The sequence below is a fragment of the Budorcas taxicolor genome, chromosome 13, assembly GCF_023091745.1.
Source record: "Budorcas taxicolor isolate Tak-1 chromosome 13, Takin1.1, whole genome shotgun sequence".
In the NCBI taxonomy this organism is placed as follows: domain Eukaryota; kingdom Metazoa; phylum Chordata; class Mammalia; order Artiodactyla; family Bovidae; genus Budorcas; species Budorcas taxicolor.
In genome coordinates, this window is record NC_068922.1 from 38,419,195 (window position 1) to 38,432,794 (window position 13,600).

At 45.4% G+C, this 13,600-nt stretch overlaps 2 protein-coding genes across 4 annotated transcripts in view; one reads left to right on the forward strand and one right to left on the reverse strand.

Annotated features, from left to right (window-relative positions):
• Positions 1 to 2,431: 2,431 nt before the first annotated feature.
• On the reverse strand, positions 2,432 to 7,322 carry RBBP9 (RB binding protein 9, serine hydrolase). The gene is made up of 5 exons (XM_052651220.1): positions 7,224 to 7,322; positions 5,915 to 5,957; positions 5,068 to 5,173; positions 3,142 to 3,227; positions 2,432 to 2,781 (listed from the first exon to the last, which is right to left on the reverse strand). The coding sequence occupies exons 1-5, from the start codon at positions 7,320 to 7,322 to the stop codon at positions 2,555 to 2,557; spliced, it is 561 nt and encodes a 186-aa protein (XP_052507180.1). The 3' UTR covers positions 2,432 to 2,554.
• A 5,322-nt stretch (positions 7,323 to 12,644) lies between these two features.
• The window catches only part of SEC23B (SEC23 homolog B, COPII coat complex component), a 33,943-nt gene continuing 32,987 nt past the window's right edge, over positions 12,645 to 13,600 (forward strand). Inside the window, exon 1 of one of the 3 annotated variants that reach the window (XM_052650559.1) lies at positions 12,645 to 12,705. The gene's annotated coding sequence lies outside the window, so the exon portion shown is untranslated. Of the gene's footprint in view, positions 12,724 to 13,600 lie in introns of all 3 variants that reach the window. The other 2 variants (XM_052650558.1, XM_052650560.1) reach the window with 2 other exon arrangements.

Genomic DNA, 13,600 nt, shown 5'->3' on the forward strand with positions numbered 1-13,600 from the left:
TGTGGCTAAACCAGAAGTATTCCTTGCCTACCAGACTAAAGAGTCCCTTTAAACTTTTTCCCCTTATCCTGTTTTTCATTCTATATTAAGAAGGAAAGAGGTGATTTAAAAATACAGCACCTCTGATGTTGGTTACATGGATATTTACAGGAATAAGTTCTGACCAGAACAAACTGTGGGGCTCTAGGCTCACAACGACACCACAAAGTCCAACCGGACGTGAAGTCCTACTCCTCACAGCTGATCTCTGTTTAGTGTATGACATTTTGCTCACCTGAAAACAGATGTTCCCTGGAGTCTGTCAAGGCCCGTCTCTGGTTTATACTGATCTGTACATACAGAGTCAAACAGAGAATCATGAAAGGCCACGATCTGATAGTTTTAATGAATACTTCATGTGGGATTCTGTCATGTGACTTCTCTGATCTCAGTTTGGTGATAAGTAAGTTTTATGGGGCAGTAATTTTTATCGTGATTAACTAAGCAAACCAATCAAAAGTAACTCAGTGGAGTCACTTCGACTGTGGTGGTGGGTGAGGGAAGAATGTATCACGTGCTCTAGCATAGTGCTGTCCAGGAGAACCTTCTCTCAGGATGGAGATGCTCTGTATCTTTGTCCAGCAAGGCAGCCGCTGGTCACCCATGATGGCAGAGCACCTGCACTGTGGCGTCCATGAATGAAGAACTGCACCTTGTCCTGCTGGCTCCCCGTGGCTACTGGCTGCCATGCTGAGTGGCACAACTGGACTGCCACATGGCTCTAAACTCAAGTTACTTTTACAGGAATGAAGAATAGCGAAGTTAATGATTTCTCAATTGTATGTATTTGTTTTTTTCTACAGAGAAAGAGTACAACATAGTACTATGGACTGTTATTTGTATAAGTTTTTACTTTTAAGAAAGGACTGCAGAAAACAAGAAATAGCATACATAGAACAATTACTACTGCCAAATAATTCAAACAGAGTCAAACTTTGATTACAGGCTTGGCCATATCAGTGCTAAACAACCTCTCTCAAGAGAATTATTCAACTGATTTATCTACTTTGCTTTTCACTAACTCATCATTTATTTTTACTTATAAAAGACACATTCAGCGCAGCAAACTCAGAACTTCCCTGGCTGTAGGAAGTAAACAAGAGATGTACACCATACCATACCTACCAATTTTCCCAGCCCCCCAAGGTTGTTACTGCTGAAAGCTTAGATTTGTCTCCTGACTTTTTAAAAGCACATTTAGAAATCAAGACTCTTCAGCTTCAAATGACACCTCTGAATCTTCAGGAGGTATAAATAGTGGGAATTCACATTACTGAAGCAAATGTCTGGTGTGAATTTACTGGAAAGTGTTTGAGGCAAATCTTAGGGATCATCATAGCCAAAAAACATTGGAAAATGAGAAAGGGTTTTTTGAGGGAGTGTGATTAGAAGGAAAATTATGGAATGATGCTAAAAGAGATCTCAAGGCCCATGGAGACTGAAAGGTGGAGCACTCTACAGAGCAAAACTTGAGGCATGGAAAGATCATTTTTTAAAATATTTAACAGAATCCAAATTGTTCCCATGACTTTGTCCTTTAACATGATGTCTGTTTCTCAGGCTTTACAGAGAAAAATTTACAGCACCTGGCTAAGTGAATACCTAAGGCAGAGGTCACACAGGGATGGCCTGGACTTCATGTCTCACAGTGTTTGTAAATTTATTTACACTGTAGTTGCCAACTAACATAACCCGTATGTCTGTGGACTGAACATAATTCATGTACATATGGATTATATATATACACACACACAATAGTCCCTAAATTTAAAACCCACTATATAAATTTGTTTTTCTTGAAAAATCAGAAAGATTGGCAATATCTTGGCAAATTCCCACATGGCGACCCACAGGGCCCAGGAGTTCTCCCTGCTCGTTGCCCGGGTGCCCTCAGAGGTCTGGCCTGATCCTCGCCGATCCAGTTGACCTTTCTCATGTTTACCACCTGCCCCTGCACGCCCCGGCCTCCACCTCCTTGTGTGTCCCTCTTGACATGTTTGAGGATGAGGGGTCAGGTGTCAAAGGGGAAGGACTTGGTCTGGGTTAACATCTGGGGTCAGCTCCCAACTGAAGAGCGTTCAGAGCTCTTCACCAACACTCTGGACCTTTAGTCATGTTTTCTTTCCCCGAAAATCGCAAAGTTCTATGTCAGAGAGCAGTGTAGCTTCTTCAACGTAACATGAAACCTGTTTTAATCTGAACTGGGGGGTCAGGAAACCTACGTTCTGTTTCTGCCTTACTCACTTTGGACAGGTAAGGGTGGTTAAGTTGTCCCCTGTCCGTTACCAAGTGGGAAAAGGAATATTTTAGGTCATAGCAATTTGAGGAGATGTAGATTCTGTTGAGAACGAAAATGCTGTTTAAAAATTGAAACTTGTTTTTTTAGGCATTTGGGGCCTTAATTGGATCTGTTTTATGTGTCAGTATTCATGTGATAACAGAGATCATTGACTATTAATAATCTGATAGTTGCCCTCCTCTCATGTTGTTACGCAGATAGCAGGAACCATCCTGTCTACGCTGGTACTTTCAGCATGGACCGGACTACACTAACCAGTTCATGAAACTCTGTGTTCTGGAAATGGCCGCGGTCAGTGAATTTGTACAATTTGGCTTCCAGCCTGTTGGCCACTTCTTGTTGTTCCTTCCAAGGAAGGAAAGGGTCATCGGTGGAGCCAAACTGCACAACGTGAGGGCAGTTGGCTTTGATCTTCTCCCACTGCCAGGGCCGGCTGAAGTAGCCTGTGAGAAAAGCACCGAGCCTCTCAGCGCCGTGGACCATTTCCACCCTAGCTGCTCTAGTGAGGAATACAGCAGGGACCTGAAGAATCCGAACCCCACTGTGAGTCTGCTGATCTGTAGGGCTTGATACCGTGGCTACTGGTGAAGAGGGAGGGTGTGGTTCGGGGGCTCAGTTCTAGATTGTGGATCACAAGCTGGTCCACCGCTCTAAGTGCCTACCTTATATCTAAAGATGGGTGGTGGGTATTTCTCATGTGTGATTAGATGTCTTGTTAGCCTGTCAGAAGACAGTGCTGTTTTATCATGGAGCCCCTTGACTACAGGAGGGGCTCTCCCCAGGGTCTCTGCCTTCAGACTTACCGCTGGCACGCTCGTTCGCATCCCCCAGGTCAGATGTGTACGCAGCCACTAACACGATAGCATACACCTGGTGTGTCTCGGCGTACCTGGAGAGACAGGAATGACGTAGCTTAAGTCTAGTGTTAAATGTAATTCCCAGAAAGGCAGTAAGCCACCCACAGTCACTTGACTCAGCTTACAGAAAGCACGTGGTGCAGGCTGCTGAGCTTGGTATGAAAAAGAGCAAACTGCAGAAGAACTAGGAGCCCAGCAGGCAATTGCCTCACCTGGGCTACCTGAGCTTCTACTCAGTTCTCAAAGTAGTGCAGGCCTCGCCTGGAATAAGCATAACAAGTGTAATCGTTCATCTCGATGTGTGGGTGCATCCACCTTCAGCCCGAACTGGCTTTACCTGGTTGGTTAACACACACAGATTCCGTGGCTCGGCCCCAGAGCATCTGATTCAGAGGACTGAGAGCGAGGCCCAGGAATCAGCACTCTAAGGCATGACAACCTCCCCAGCCCAGGTGATGGGTGTGGGTGGTCTGTGTCCTACTGCAGAACCTTGCCTCTTGCACGATGCTCCACTCTGTGCTGTTAACCGTTTGCATTGTGTCACAGCTGTCCCCACCCCCCCACCCCCCGAGCAGGTCTGGGCCTTCTTGCTGTTTCTGGCCCTGTTCCCTCAAACAGTGCCCGGCAAGCAGACACTCAGCTGACTGTGTAGACAGTTCCCTCACTGGGCAGAGACTGGGCTCAGGAAGGGGCTCCTGCCTTTAAAAGAAGGCACGTGGTTATGAGCAGTGGCCTGAGAAAAATTCAGCTGGCCTTGAGTTGGTACAAATTTTGGCGTAAAGTGATTTCTTTATTTTCCAGACAACCCCTTGCAGCTTGTGAACACTATGACTGTACCATGATTCTGCAGGTCCACATCAGAAAGCATTCTCGTAGCTTCAACAGGTGTGGCTCACAGGTTATGGAACCTGGCAAGATTTCTCTGACAAACAATTCATGTGACATCCTGAGAGACTGAGTGGGACAAGAGGCCACACAAAACAATAATCCTTTGTCATCCAGCCTCACAAATAAGGAGGAAACCCAACCCTAACAGGCTATTCAGCCAGCTCTGTCCTTACCCTAGGCCTTAGAAGCCAGCAGGGATGTGCCCGTGAACCCCGAGGGCTGGGGGTGGGGGTGGTTAACAGCCTCCACCCTTCCACAGGGATTTATTGAGCACCTACCATATGCCAGATATTCCTCCAGGCACTGGGGTTTCAGTGTCAGAATAACAAAGTCCCACCTAATGAAGTTTACATTTGAGTGGCAGGAGACAGACAAGAAATGAATAGGATGTCAGATGATAAAAAAGTGCTATAGATAATAAGGGGCATCACAGATATAAAGTGGGTAAGATTCAGTGAGGTGAGGTTGCTGTTTCACAGGGAGTGATTCCAGAAGGCCTCACTGGAAGGTGACGTGGAGCAGAGACTTAGGAGAGGAGAAGGCCACGCAGGTTGTCTTGGGACTAAGTCCAGGTAGGACGGTGGCCAGCACGGGCCTAAGGAAGGCGCGTGCTCAGAGTGTTCAAGGACTGCGGTGAGGTCTATAAGCCAGGCTGGGGGCAGCTAGGGGGAGATGGCAGAGATGACATGGGTGGTGGTGGTGTTGAAGGCCAAGACGTTCTGGGAGGGTCGGGAGCTGCTGGGGTTTGGAGGCACTCATGTTTTAAAAGGATCACTGTATCTGTGTCTGAGTGGATTAAATTTCTTTTTAATCCACTAACCAAACCAGGAAGGAATTAGGACAGATCATGTTACCACTTCTGGGGGCAGCACTGTTTCCTCTGCAGTGGAAACTTAAGACATGCACCAGCTATTTCCCAGGCAAGCATGGCTGGAGTCCATGGCAGGGGCAGGGGAAGGGGTTGACATTCAACAAGGACCGAACCTCATGGCCGCGATGGCCCCGGAGCTGTGGCCAATGATGATGGTCTCCTCGTTACAGTGCAGCTCCGTCTCCATGAAAGGCAGCCAGATGCTCTCTCGTGCTGTGACTGAGGTTCAGGGGAAAGGAAGAGTCTGTCACTCAACAGGGGCAGTCTTAGTTCAATCCTGCCCACCCTTCTAACACAGGGTTGCTCCGTAAACTGCAGGACCCCAAGAGGGGATGAGGCTGTTTTCACGGAGTCAAAGTTTTCCGTGTTGCTGTTGGAAAGACTCAAATCTGTAGTTTGGGTAAATAATTTTGTTTTTATTTTTTTTTTTTACCATGTTCTTGTAAGGAAATACTAAAGAAAAAATACACCTCTGAAGTTTTAATGTAAACTTTCCAACTAAAAAACAGAAATCCTCTTGACAATATTGTCTCTTAAGTTGACGTCCACATATACTCTTTCTTTCCAAGAAGGAAATTCCCGAGACAAGTCACAGACATGCTCAGAACAAAAGTGGCAAGGTTACATTTTCTAATATTAGGATCTCATAGAGATGCTATAACTTTTGTCACATCTCTGCCTCAAATGAAAAACCCATGAATTCTGCCTGAAAATATTTGACTTATAGAAGGGAAAATCAAGTTGCTTACAAAGTTGAAAATTAAAGTTTACTAACCCTGGGTGCTCTTCTTGCTCCTCCTAGAACTTTCTATCACATCTTTTGGTTTGTAGCCTCCTCCCCCCAAATACTTGCCATCATTCATCCTGAGGTATGTATTCCCTTCAGCTTCTCTACCAGAAAATGGCAAGATCAAAACCCAACAAGAGGAGGCTTTTTAAAGATAGATTTAAAAAACTTACTTGGGTCAGGCATATTTTTAGACAAACACTGGAAACCAGGTATCTACAATATGAGGGGGAAAGAAAAACTATTATAAGGAGCTTAATTACAACTAGTAATGGCTAATAAGAAATGAGACACCTGATATGAGCTTTATCAGTTCAATAAGTATTTGCTTCTATTATGAAATGAAGTGGGTTAAGTGCTATAGGATTAAATATGAACAAACAGTCCCTCCTCATGAACTGCCACCTGTCAGTAGTTCTCCATCCAGCCAGCTCTGCAGCTGTCTATATGTGCATCTACAGATCTCCATTTATCACCACCGGTGTATATGTAGACAGAGGGCTCCGGACAAACTCACCTGAAGCCAATATGACTATGCTCCAGGGAATAGGTAAGATGTGGCCCACAAAGCTGGTACAGAGAGTGGGAGATCCCATCCTCCTGGACAGCTTTTCTAGCTCCATCGTGGCTCTCAGCCATAAGCCTGAGATTTTATTCTAGACCTGCTCTAGGGGCTGGCAACTCAGGAAACAGTCATTGCCTAATTACGGAAGAGGGTTTTAAAAAAAATTCAGCCTTCAGAAGACAACACACAGATGCCATTGTTATAAAACTCACAAGCCAAATTTACCAAGGTATTGTTTAAAGCATACATATGGAGGTTGAAAAGCACATTTTTTTCCGAGTGGAGTAAATTTAAAAACAGGCTTCCCTGGTGGCCCAGACGGTAAAGCGTCAGCCTACAATGTCGGAGACCTGGGTTCTATCCCTGGGTGGGGAAGATCCCCTGGAGAAGGAAATGGCAACCCACTCCAGCACGCTTGCCTGGAATATTCCATGGATGGAGGAATGGACTAAAGTCCGTGGGATCGCAAAGAGTCGGATACGACTGAACAACTTCACTGGTTCACTGGTTCAGAGGGCAGGGAAATGGGATGGAGGGACATACAGATGGCTCTGAAGGTATTGGGAAGGCTCTAGATTTCAGCTTGGTGACAGGACTCTCCGGTATTGATTACATCGTGCTTCAGGATGAACACACGTGTTACGTACATCCTTTGTATATATCAACATTATGAATTAAAATATTTAAAAGTCTGAAGCAGAGAGCAGAGGAGACGGGGAGCTGGCGTTCTCTAGTTTCTAGAGGTGAACCTAGGACTCTAGCCTCAGAGAAGCCCTCCAGCCTGCTTCACCAGCCAAATTTCCAGCCCTCCTTGCAGAATCTAAGACAGGGTGGCAGGGCTTTGCACGAAGGGGTGGGAGCGGGGCGCCCTGCGACGCCAGGCCGACCCTCCCAGCGCAGCTCGGGGCGGCTCCTACCTGCTCCAGCTCCCTCTTCACCCAGCCGTACCACCCGTGGGTGGCCACATCCTCGCCCCCATTCCCCGGAATGATCACCGCCTTGCAGGGAGCAGCCATGTGTGCAGCAGACCTGTGGTGCTCAGGGGAGCCTGATCAACCGGGAAGCCTGATCAACCGGGGAGCCTGATCAACCGGGGAGCCTGATCAACCGGGGAGCCTGCCCCGTGGGATTCTGGGAATTGTAGTTCCGCGGTGGCAAGCGCATATCCCTGTGAGCCGCTGGTCCACTTGCTCCACTGGAAGCGCCGCAAATCTTGTGGGGATCCAGCAGATGTAAACCACTAGCGCTCCCATCCCCCCAACCCCCCTTATTTGGAACAGAGTGTGGTATCCCGAGAATGTGTTATCTCTTACCTAAAATTACTAATATTTCTATAAAAAATGTGTTTTAATTTCCTAAAAGCAGAAGGCAACCCGTTTTATTAGTTGAGGATTCCTGATTTCAAAATGGTTCTTAGTAGAATAGTCAGTATCAGCCAATAACAGTCAATAGCAGCAGGGGAATGGGCGGAGGGGGGGGGGGTGGGCAGAATTAGGACTCAAAGCCTAGTTATTAAAAAAAAATGCTTTGCTGAAACCCTTTGGGGAGTTCTGGGTTTTCGAGGGGGGGAGGGCATGAGCCACTCATTACCTTGTATGGCCTTCAATAAAACTTTCTCTACTCTGGGCTCTGATGTTTAGATATTGTCTGGCCTAAGTGTGTTTCAAGCACATTAACTTGTGTTCACTAGCCTGTCTAGGGGCCTGTCTATCCAAAACACTTAATGTTTCATCCTGGGTTTTGTACTGAATTCTTCTCAGGGTGTATTGTAGATCAGAGGCTGCAGTGGCTCATGACTGATCCCTGTAGAAATGGATAGCAGACAACATTCTTTGTTTTACATTCTGTTCATGTCTGTGTCTTCATGGCTGTAACCAAGAAAGGTCTGGGGACACCCTTGGTGTTTCAGTGGATAAGAACCCACCTGACAATGCACAGGACATGGGCTCAATCCCTGGCTCAAGAAGATTCCATGTGGCGCGGAGCAATGAGCCAATGCACCAAAACTACTGAGCCTGTGCTCTGGAATCCGCCAGCCGCAACTACTGAAGCCCATGCGCTTAGAGCCTGTGCTCTGCAACGAGAAGCCACTGCAACTGAGAAGCCTGTGCCCCACAACTAGAGAACAGCCCACATTCACTGCAACTAGAGAAAGCCCAGGCACAGCATGAAGACCCAGGCACAGCATGAAGACCCAGTGCACCCGAAAATGAAAGAAAGAAATAAATATTTTGAAAAAGAAAGGTCTTCAACTTTTGTTGTGAGTGAAATGGTTTACTAACTTTAGAGACAAATCAGCCTACTACATTTCTTCAAGGAGCTTTGTTCTCATTGGCTTACATAGGGGAATAGAATTTGCCTCCCTCAAATATGTCTCTTGGTGTATTAATTATTTTAAGCTGGTTATTTTCTAAGAAACAGCAGACTTGGAAAAAACTATTAGCCAGTAGGAATTATCCTCTTGTAAGAAACATTTATATTTGTAAGAAGCATCTCCATTTGTAGGTTGTCTCCCTCCTTGTACTAGGAAGAGGATGACCACATCTCTAGAAAGTTATGAATGAAGAAGGCAGTGAGTTTAATCTGCCCAACCACATTGCCCTTATTTACTGTGTGACGTCTGATAACTCACTCCACACTCTCAATATCCTCTTTAGTCTTTAGTTGAGAGTTCCAGAAAAACATCTATTTCTGCTTTCTTGACTATGCCAAAGCCTTTGACTGTGTGGATCACAATAAACTGTGGAAAATTCTGAAAGAGATGGGAATACCAGACCACCTAACCTGCCTCTTGAGAAACTTGTATGTAGGTCAGGAAGCAACAGTTAGCACTGGACATGGAACAACAGACTGGTTCCAAATAGGAAAAGGAGTACATCAAGAATGTATATTATCACCCTGCTTATTTAACTTATATGCAGAGTACATCATGAAAAATGCTGAGCTGGAGGAAGCACAGCTGGAATCAAGATTGCCAGGAGAAATATCAATAACCTCAGATATGCAGATGACACCACTCTTATGGCAGAAAGTGAGGAAGAACTAAAGAGCCTCTTGATGAAAGTGAAAGAGTAGAGTGGAAAAGTTGGCTTAAAACTCAACATTCAGAAAACTAAGATCATGGCATTTGGTTCCATCATTTCATGGCAAATAGATGGGGAAACAGTGGAAACAGTGTCAGACTTTATATTTTTGGGCTCCAAAATCACTGCAGATGGTGACTGCAGCCGGGAAATTACAGGACGCTTACTCCTTGCAAGGAAAGTTATGACCAACACAGATAGCAATTAAAAAGCAGAGACATTACTCTGTCAACAAAGGTCCATCTAGTCAAGGCTATGGTTTTTCCAGTGGTCATATATGGATGTGAGAGTTGGACTGTAAAGAAAGCTGAGCGCTGAAGAATTGATGCTTTTGAACTGTGGTGTTGGAGAAGACTCTTGAGAGTCCCTTGGACTGCAAGGAGATCCAACCAGTCCATCCTGGGGGAGATCAGTCCTGGGTGTTCATTGGTAGGACTGATATTGAAGCTGAAACTCCAATACTTTGGCCACCTGATGTGAAGAGCTGACTCATTTGAAAAGACCTTGATGCTGGGAAAGATTGAGGGCAGGAGAAGGGGACGACAGAGGATGAGATGGCTGCATGGCATCACCAACTCAATGGCCATGGGTTTGGGTGGACTCTGGGAGTTGGTAATGGACAGGGAGGCCTGGCGTGCTGCGGTTCATGGGGTCGCAAAGAGTCAGACATGACTGAGCGACTGAAAAGAACTGAACTGAGGATGGTTTTTAAGGTGAGGGTTTCAAACATTTTGATAAGTTACTTAGTTAACCTGGTCTTTCCCCTGTGTATATGTTATTAAATTTTTGTTTCATTTTCTCCTGCTAATGTCTCATGTTGATTTAATTTTTCAGCCAGCCAGAAGAACCTAGAAGAACAGAGGAAATTTTCTTCCTTCCCACACTTATCAAGATAACTACACCATCACATAAATCAACTATTCCTAAAATTCACTATTCCTAAAGTAAGGAAATTCCTAAAATAAATAAATTTCTAATACTTAAAATATGATAGATTGAAAAAAAATCCTTCTTACAGAAATTTCTAGTACTAGGAATCCAGGTTCAAATAACTCAAGAAAATTTTTGGCAAATGATAGTCTTCCAATGTTTGGTTGAAAAAAAAAACAGCTGTGTCTTTCTGTAAAAGAGAAGAATAAACCTGACTCAATACTGGATTTGTTTCTTTTACTTTAAACTTTGTATTCTACTGCTTTTGCTTCAAGTTAATCACTAAAGGGATTTCGTCTATAAGCTTAAAGTGTCCATAATGATCCAGTTTAGGAACTCTGCCTCCCATGCTTGTGTGTTAAGCTAAAATACCTTTCTTTAGTTCACAGGAAACATCCTGACCAGACCCACCTGTGAATGGGTGCAGGAAAGAAGAAATCAACACATCCCCTCCTCAATCTGGTGGGAACCAGTCTTCTTGCTCTGCTGGCTCTCAGATTAAAGTTGCTATTCTTTGCCCCAACAAAGTAGTCTCCTGATTTATTAGCCTGTTGTGTGGGCAAGCAGCATGAGCTTGGACATGGTAAAATTTTTGCACTGTGAAATATAACACAAATGTGTATTACCTTAATTGTGTCTCCTTACTCAGAGAATAATTGATTTGAACATCCTAAAGTTACACCAGTTTAATTACTTAAAAAAAAAAACCCTAACATTACTCTTACATAATGGTTTAGAAACATGAAAATTGTAAATTTGTTCAATAAAACTGAACCATTATTCAACTTTTTTTTTCCTGCAAGTAACTTTAGAGAGTTCTGACAAATTAGATTACTACATCTCTTAAAGGAGCTTTGTTCTCATTGGCTTACCTAGGGGAATAGAATTTGCGTTATCTTGTGGGAGCTAAGTTCCCCAACCAGCGACTGAATCCAGGCCCTCTGCAGTGAGCTCATGGGAGTCCTAACCATTAGATGGTGAGGGAATTCCTGAAAATTTTTCATATTAACAGTAACTTCACAGTACATCAACTTGAAACTTATTTCTATGATCTGTTGGTCATTTCTTTGTGCTAATATTAACTTGGTGTTGGAGAAGATTGTTGAGAGTCCCTTGGACTGCAAGGATATCCAACCAGTCCACCCTAAAGGAGATCGGTCCTGCGTGTTCACTGGAAGGACTATGTTGAAGCTGAAACTCCCAATACTTTGGCCACCTGATGCAAAGAACTGACTCATTTGAAAAGACCCTGATGCTGGGAAAGATTGAAGGCGGGAGGAGAAGGGGACGACAGAGGATGAGATGGTTGGATGGCATCACTAACTCAATGGACATTAGTTTGGGTAAACTCTGGGAGTTCGTGATGGACAGGAAGCCTGGCGTGCTGCAGTCCATGGGGTCGCAAAGAGTCGGACACGACTGAGCGACTGAAACGAACTGAACTGAACTAACTTGAGCTAATTAACTCTTGGACGCCTTGCTATGATCTAAGAATAGTTTTAAAGTTATATAATTTTGCTTATTCTTATATGCTACACAGAGGCGGTATCTCTGAATTAGATTAACAAACGCGCTCCGTTTTGCCACTTAGAGGGGGTAAAACGGTAGTAGTGGTTGTAGAAAGTTGCGTCCTAACCGTTAGGAGTTTCGTTAATCTCTTAAAATGCTTGACTACGACAGCTCCCAATTATTCACCTTCTCGTGGAAGGATAACAGGGATAGACAAGAACTGTTTACTAATGCCAGGCCCCGCAGAGAGCCTCAATGCACCTGCGCAAACCAGAACAGGAACACCCACAAGACAAAGAACACCCGTAATTATACATCTGTTCAACGACTGGACTGCGCGCACGCACCCCACGCTCCCTTAGCTCCGCCCCCTCATGCGTGCCGACACCTCCTTCCGTCCAACTTCGGTTTCCTCTGCGAGGAGCCCCGCCCTCTTCCGGGACCAGACGTCATCATTCTCGCTTCCCGGTAACTAAGGTGATGAGGGGGACTTCCCACTGAAGGGAGCGGGCGTCTTATTGGACGGCGGCGAGCTCCTGAGGCGCCCCAGTTGCGCCTAGAAAACAGTTCTGTAGGCGCCTGTGTTCCGTGCGGTAGAAGGGTTTAGAGTTGAACGTGGAAAAACGTGTATTCTGAGGAACTGTGATTTTGAGGCGTGAAGCGCATCTGGCTTGCCCTGTTTCAATATGGCGGCGTAGCCTGTCTGAATGTCTTCCTTCCTCTCTCCCGCCCCCAGGCTTTGTTTGATTGGCTAGCGGACGGCGCCGTAGAGTGACGCACAAGGGTGCTGACCAATCGGCTTAGAGCTGAGGTGGACTTGGTGGTTGGAGCCGGAGCCCGGCTTTTAGCAGCTGTGGTTGCGGAAGGCTGCGGCCAGGTGAGCTCCCTGGGCCAGGTGAGCGGGCAGGACAGGTGATGGGAGGCCTAGAGCTGGGATAAGAGTCTCTGCTGAGGGCGGGTGGGTTACTCCTGGGGCGAGGCCTTTTCCCAGCAGGCGGAGGAACTGAGGGGATCGGTGACCCAAGGGTTTGTTGAGAGTGGCGCGGTCCCCGCCAGCTGGGGCGGTGTGCCTGCTTTTGGCGCAGAATCCCTCGGACTCGAGGGAGGGGGCCCAGAAGGATCCAACGTCCATTTTAAAGTTGAGAAACTCGAGAATTAGTTTAAATGATTTACGCTTCGTAACGGAGTCGGAGCTAAGAACCCAGGTCTTCGGACTCCTTGCTTAGGATGAATGGTACAGATTTTTTTTTTTTACAGATACATATACAGGATCTTAATGCACTGTTGGCTCATGCACACAGTTTTGCATGTAGTTTCAAAGGATTTATTGACCTTGTGAAGTTCCTTGTTGGCTGTGAGCCCAGAGTTAACAATCCATGCTGTTGAGTGAGGGGAAGAGAGGCAGTAGGAAATGGACAGTGCAGGTTTTAATATGTAGATGCCTGGGGACATAGGACGGAGATATAGTACCTATTAGTAAGGAAATGTTTTGAGAAGGAAAATGGTCACTAAATGAAAGCTGCTGAGGTGCTTGCTGAGAGTGCTTTCATTCCCACCTAAATTACCTTTTGCTGCCCAGGAAGCTGTGGAAGTGTTTCTGTGTATATAGTGCCTCAGTTTCCCACTTTCGCCAGACATAACATATGCCTCAGGGGTTTAATTGGAACAGACATTTGGAATTTCTATGATCAATGTTGTGTGTAGCAGAGTAATCGGTTCATTCACATTTATAAGCTGTATATTGTTTTCTTTGTCCGAGTTATTAACAGTAT

What these genes read in the sequence shown, in the direction of transcription:
- RBBP9 (XM_052651220.1), bottom strand. Translation starts at nt 7,322, where the DNA reads ATGGCTGCTCCCTGCAAGGCGGTGATCATTCCGGGGAATGGGGGCGAG. An exon ending in TAAAAATATGCCTGACCCAA is followed by an intron (nt 5,174 to 5,914) that starts GTAAGTTTTTTA and finishes CCTGAACCTCAG; the next exon opens with TCACAGCACGAGAGAGCATC. An exon ending in TGCGAACGAGCGTGCCAGCG is followed by an intron (nt 2,782 to 3,141) that starts GTAAGTCTGAAG and finishes CTTTTCTCACAG; the next exon opens with GCTACTTCAGCCGGCCCTGG.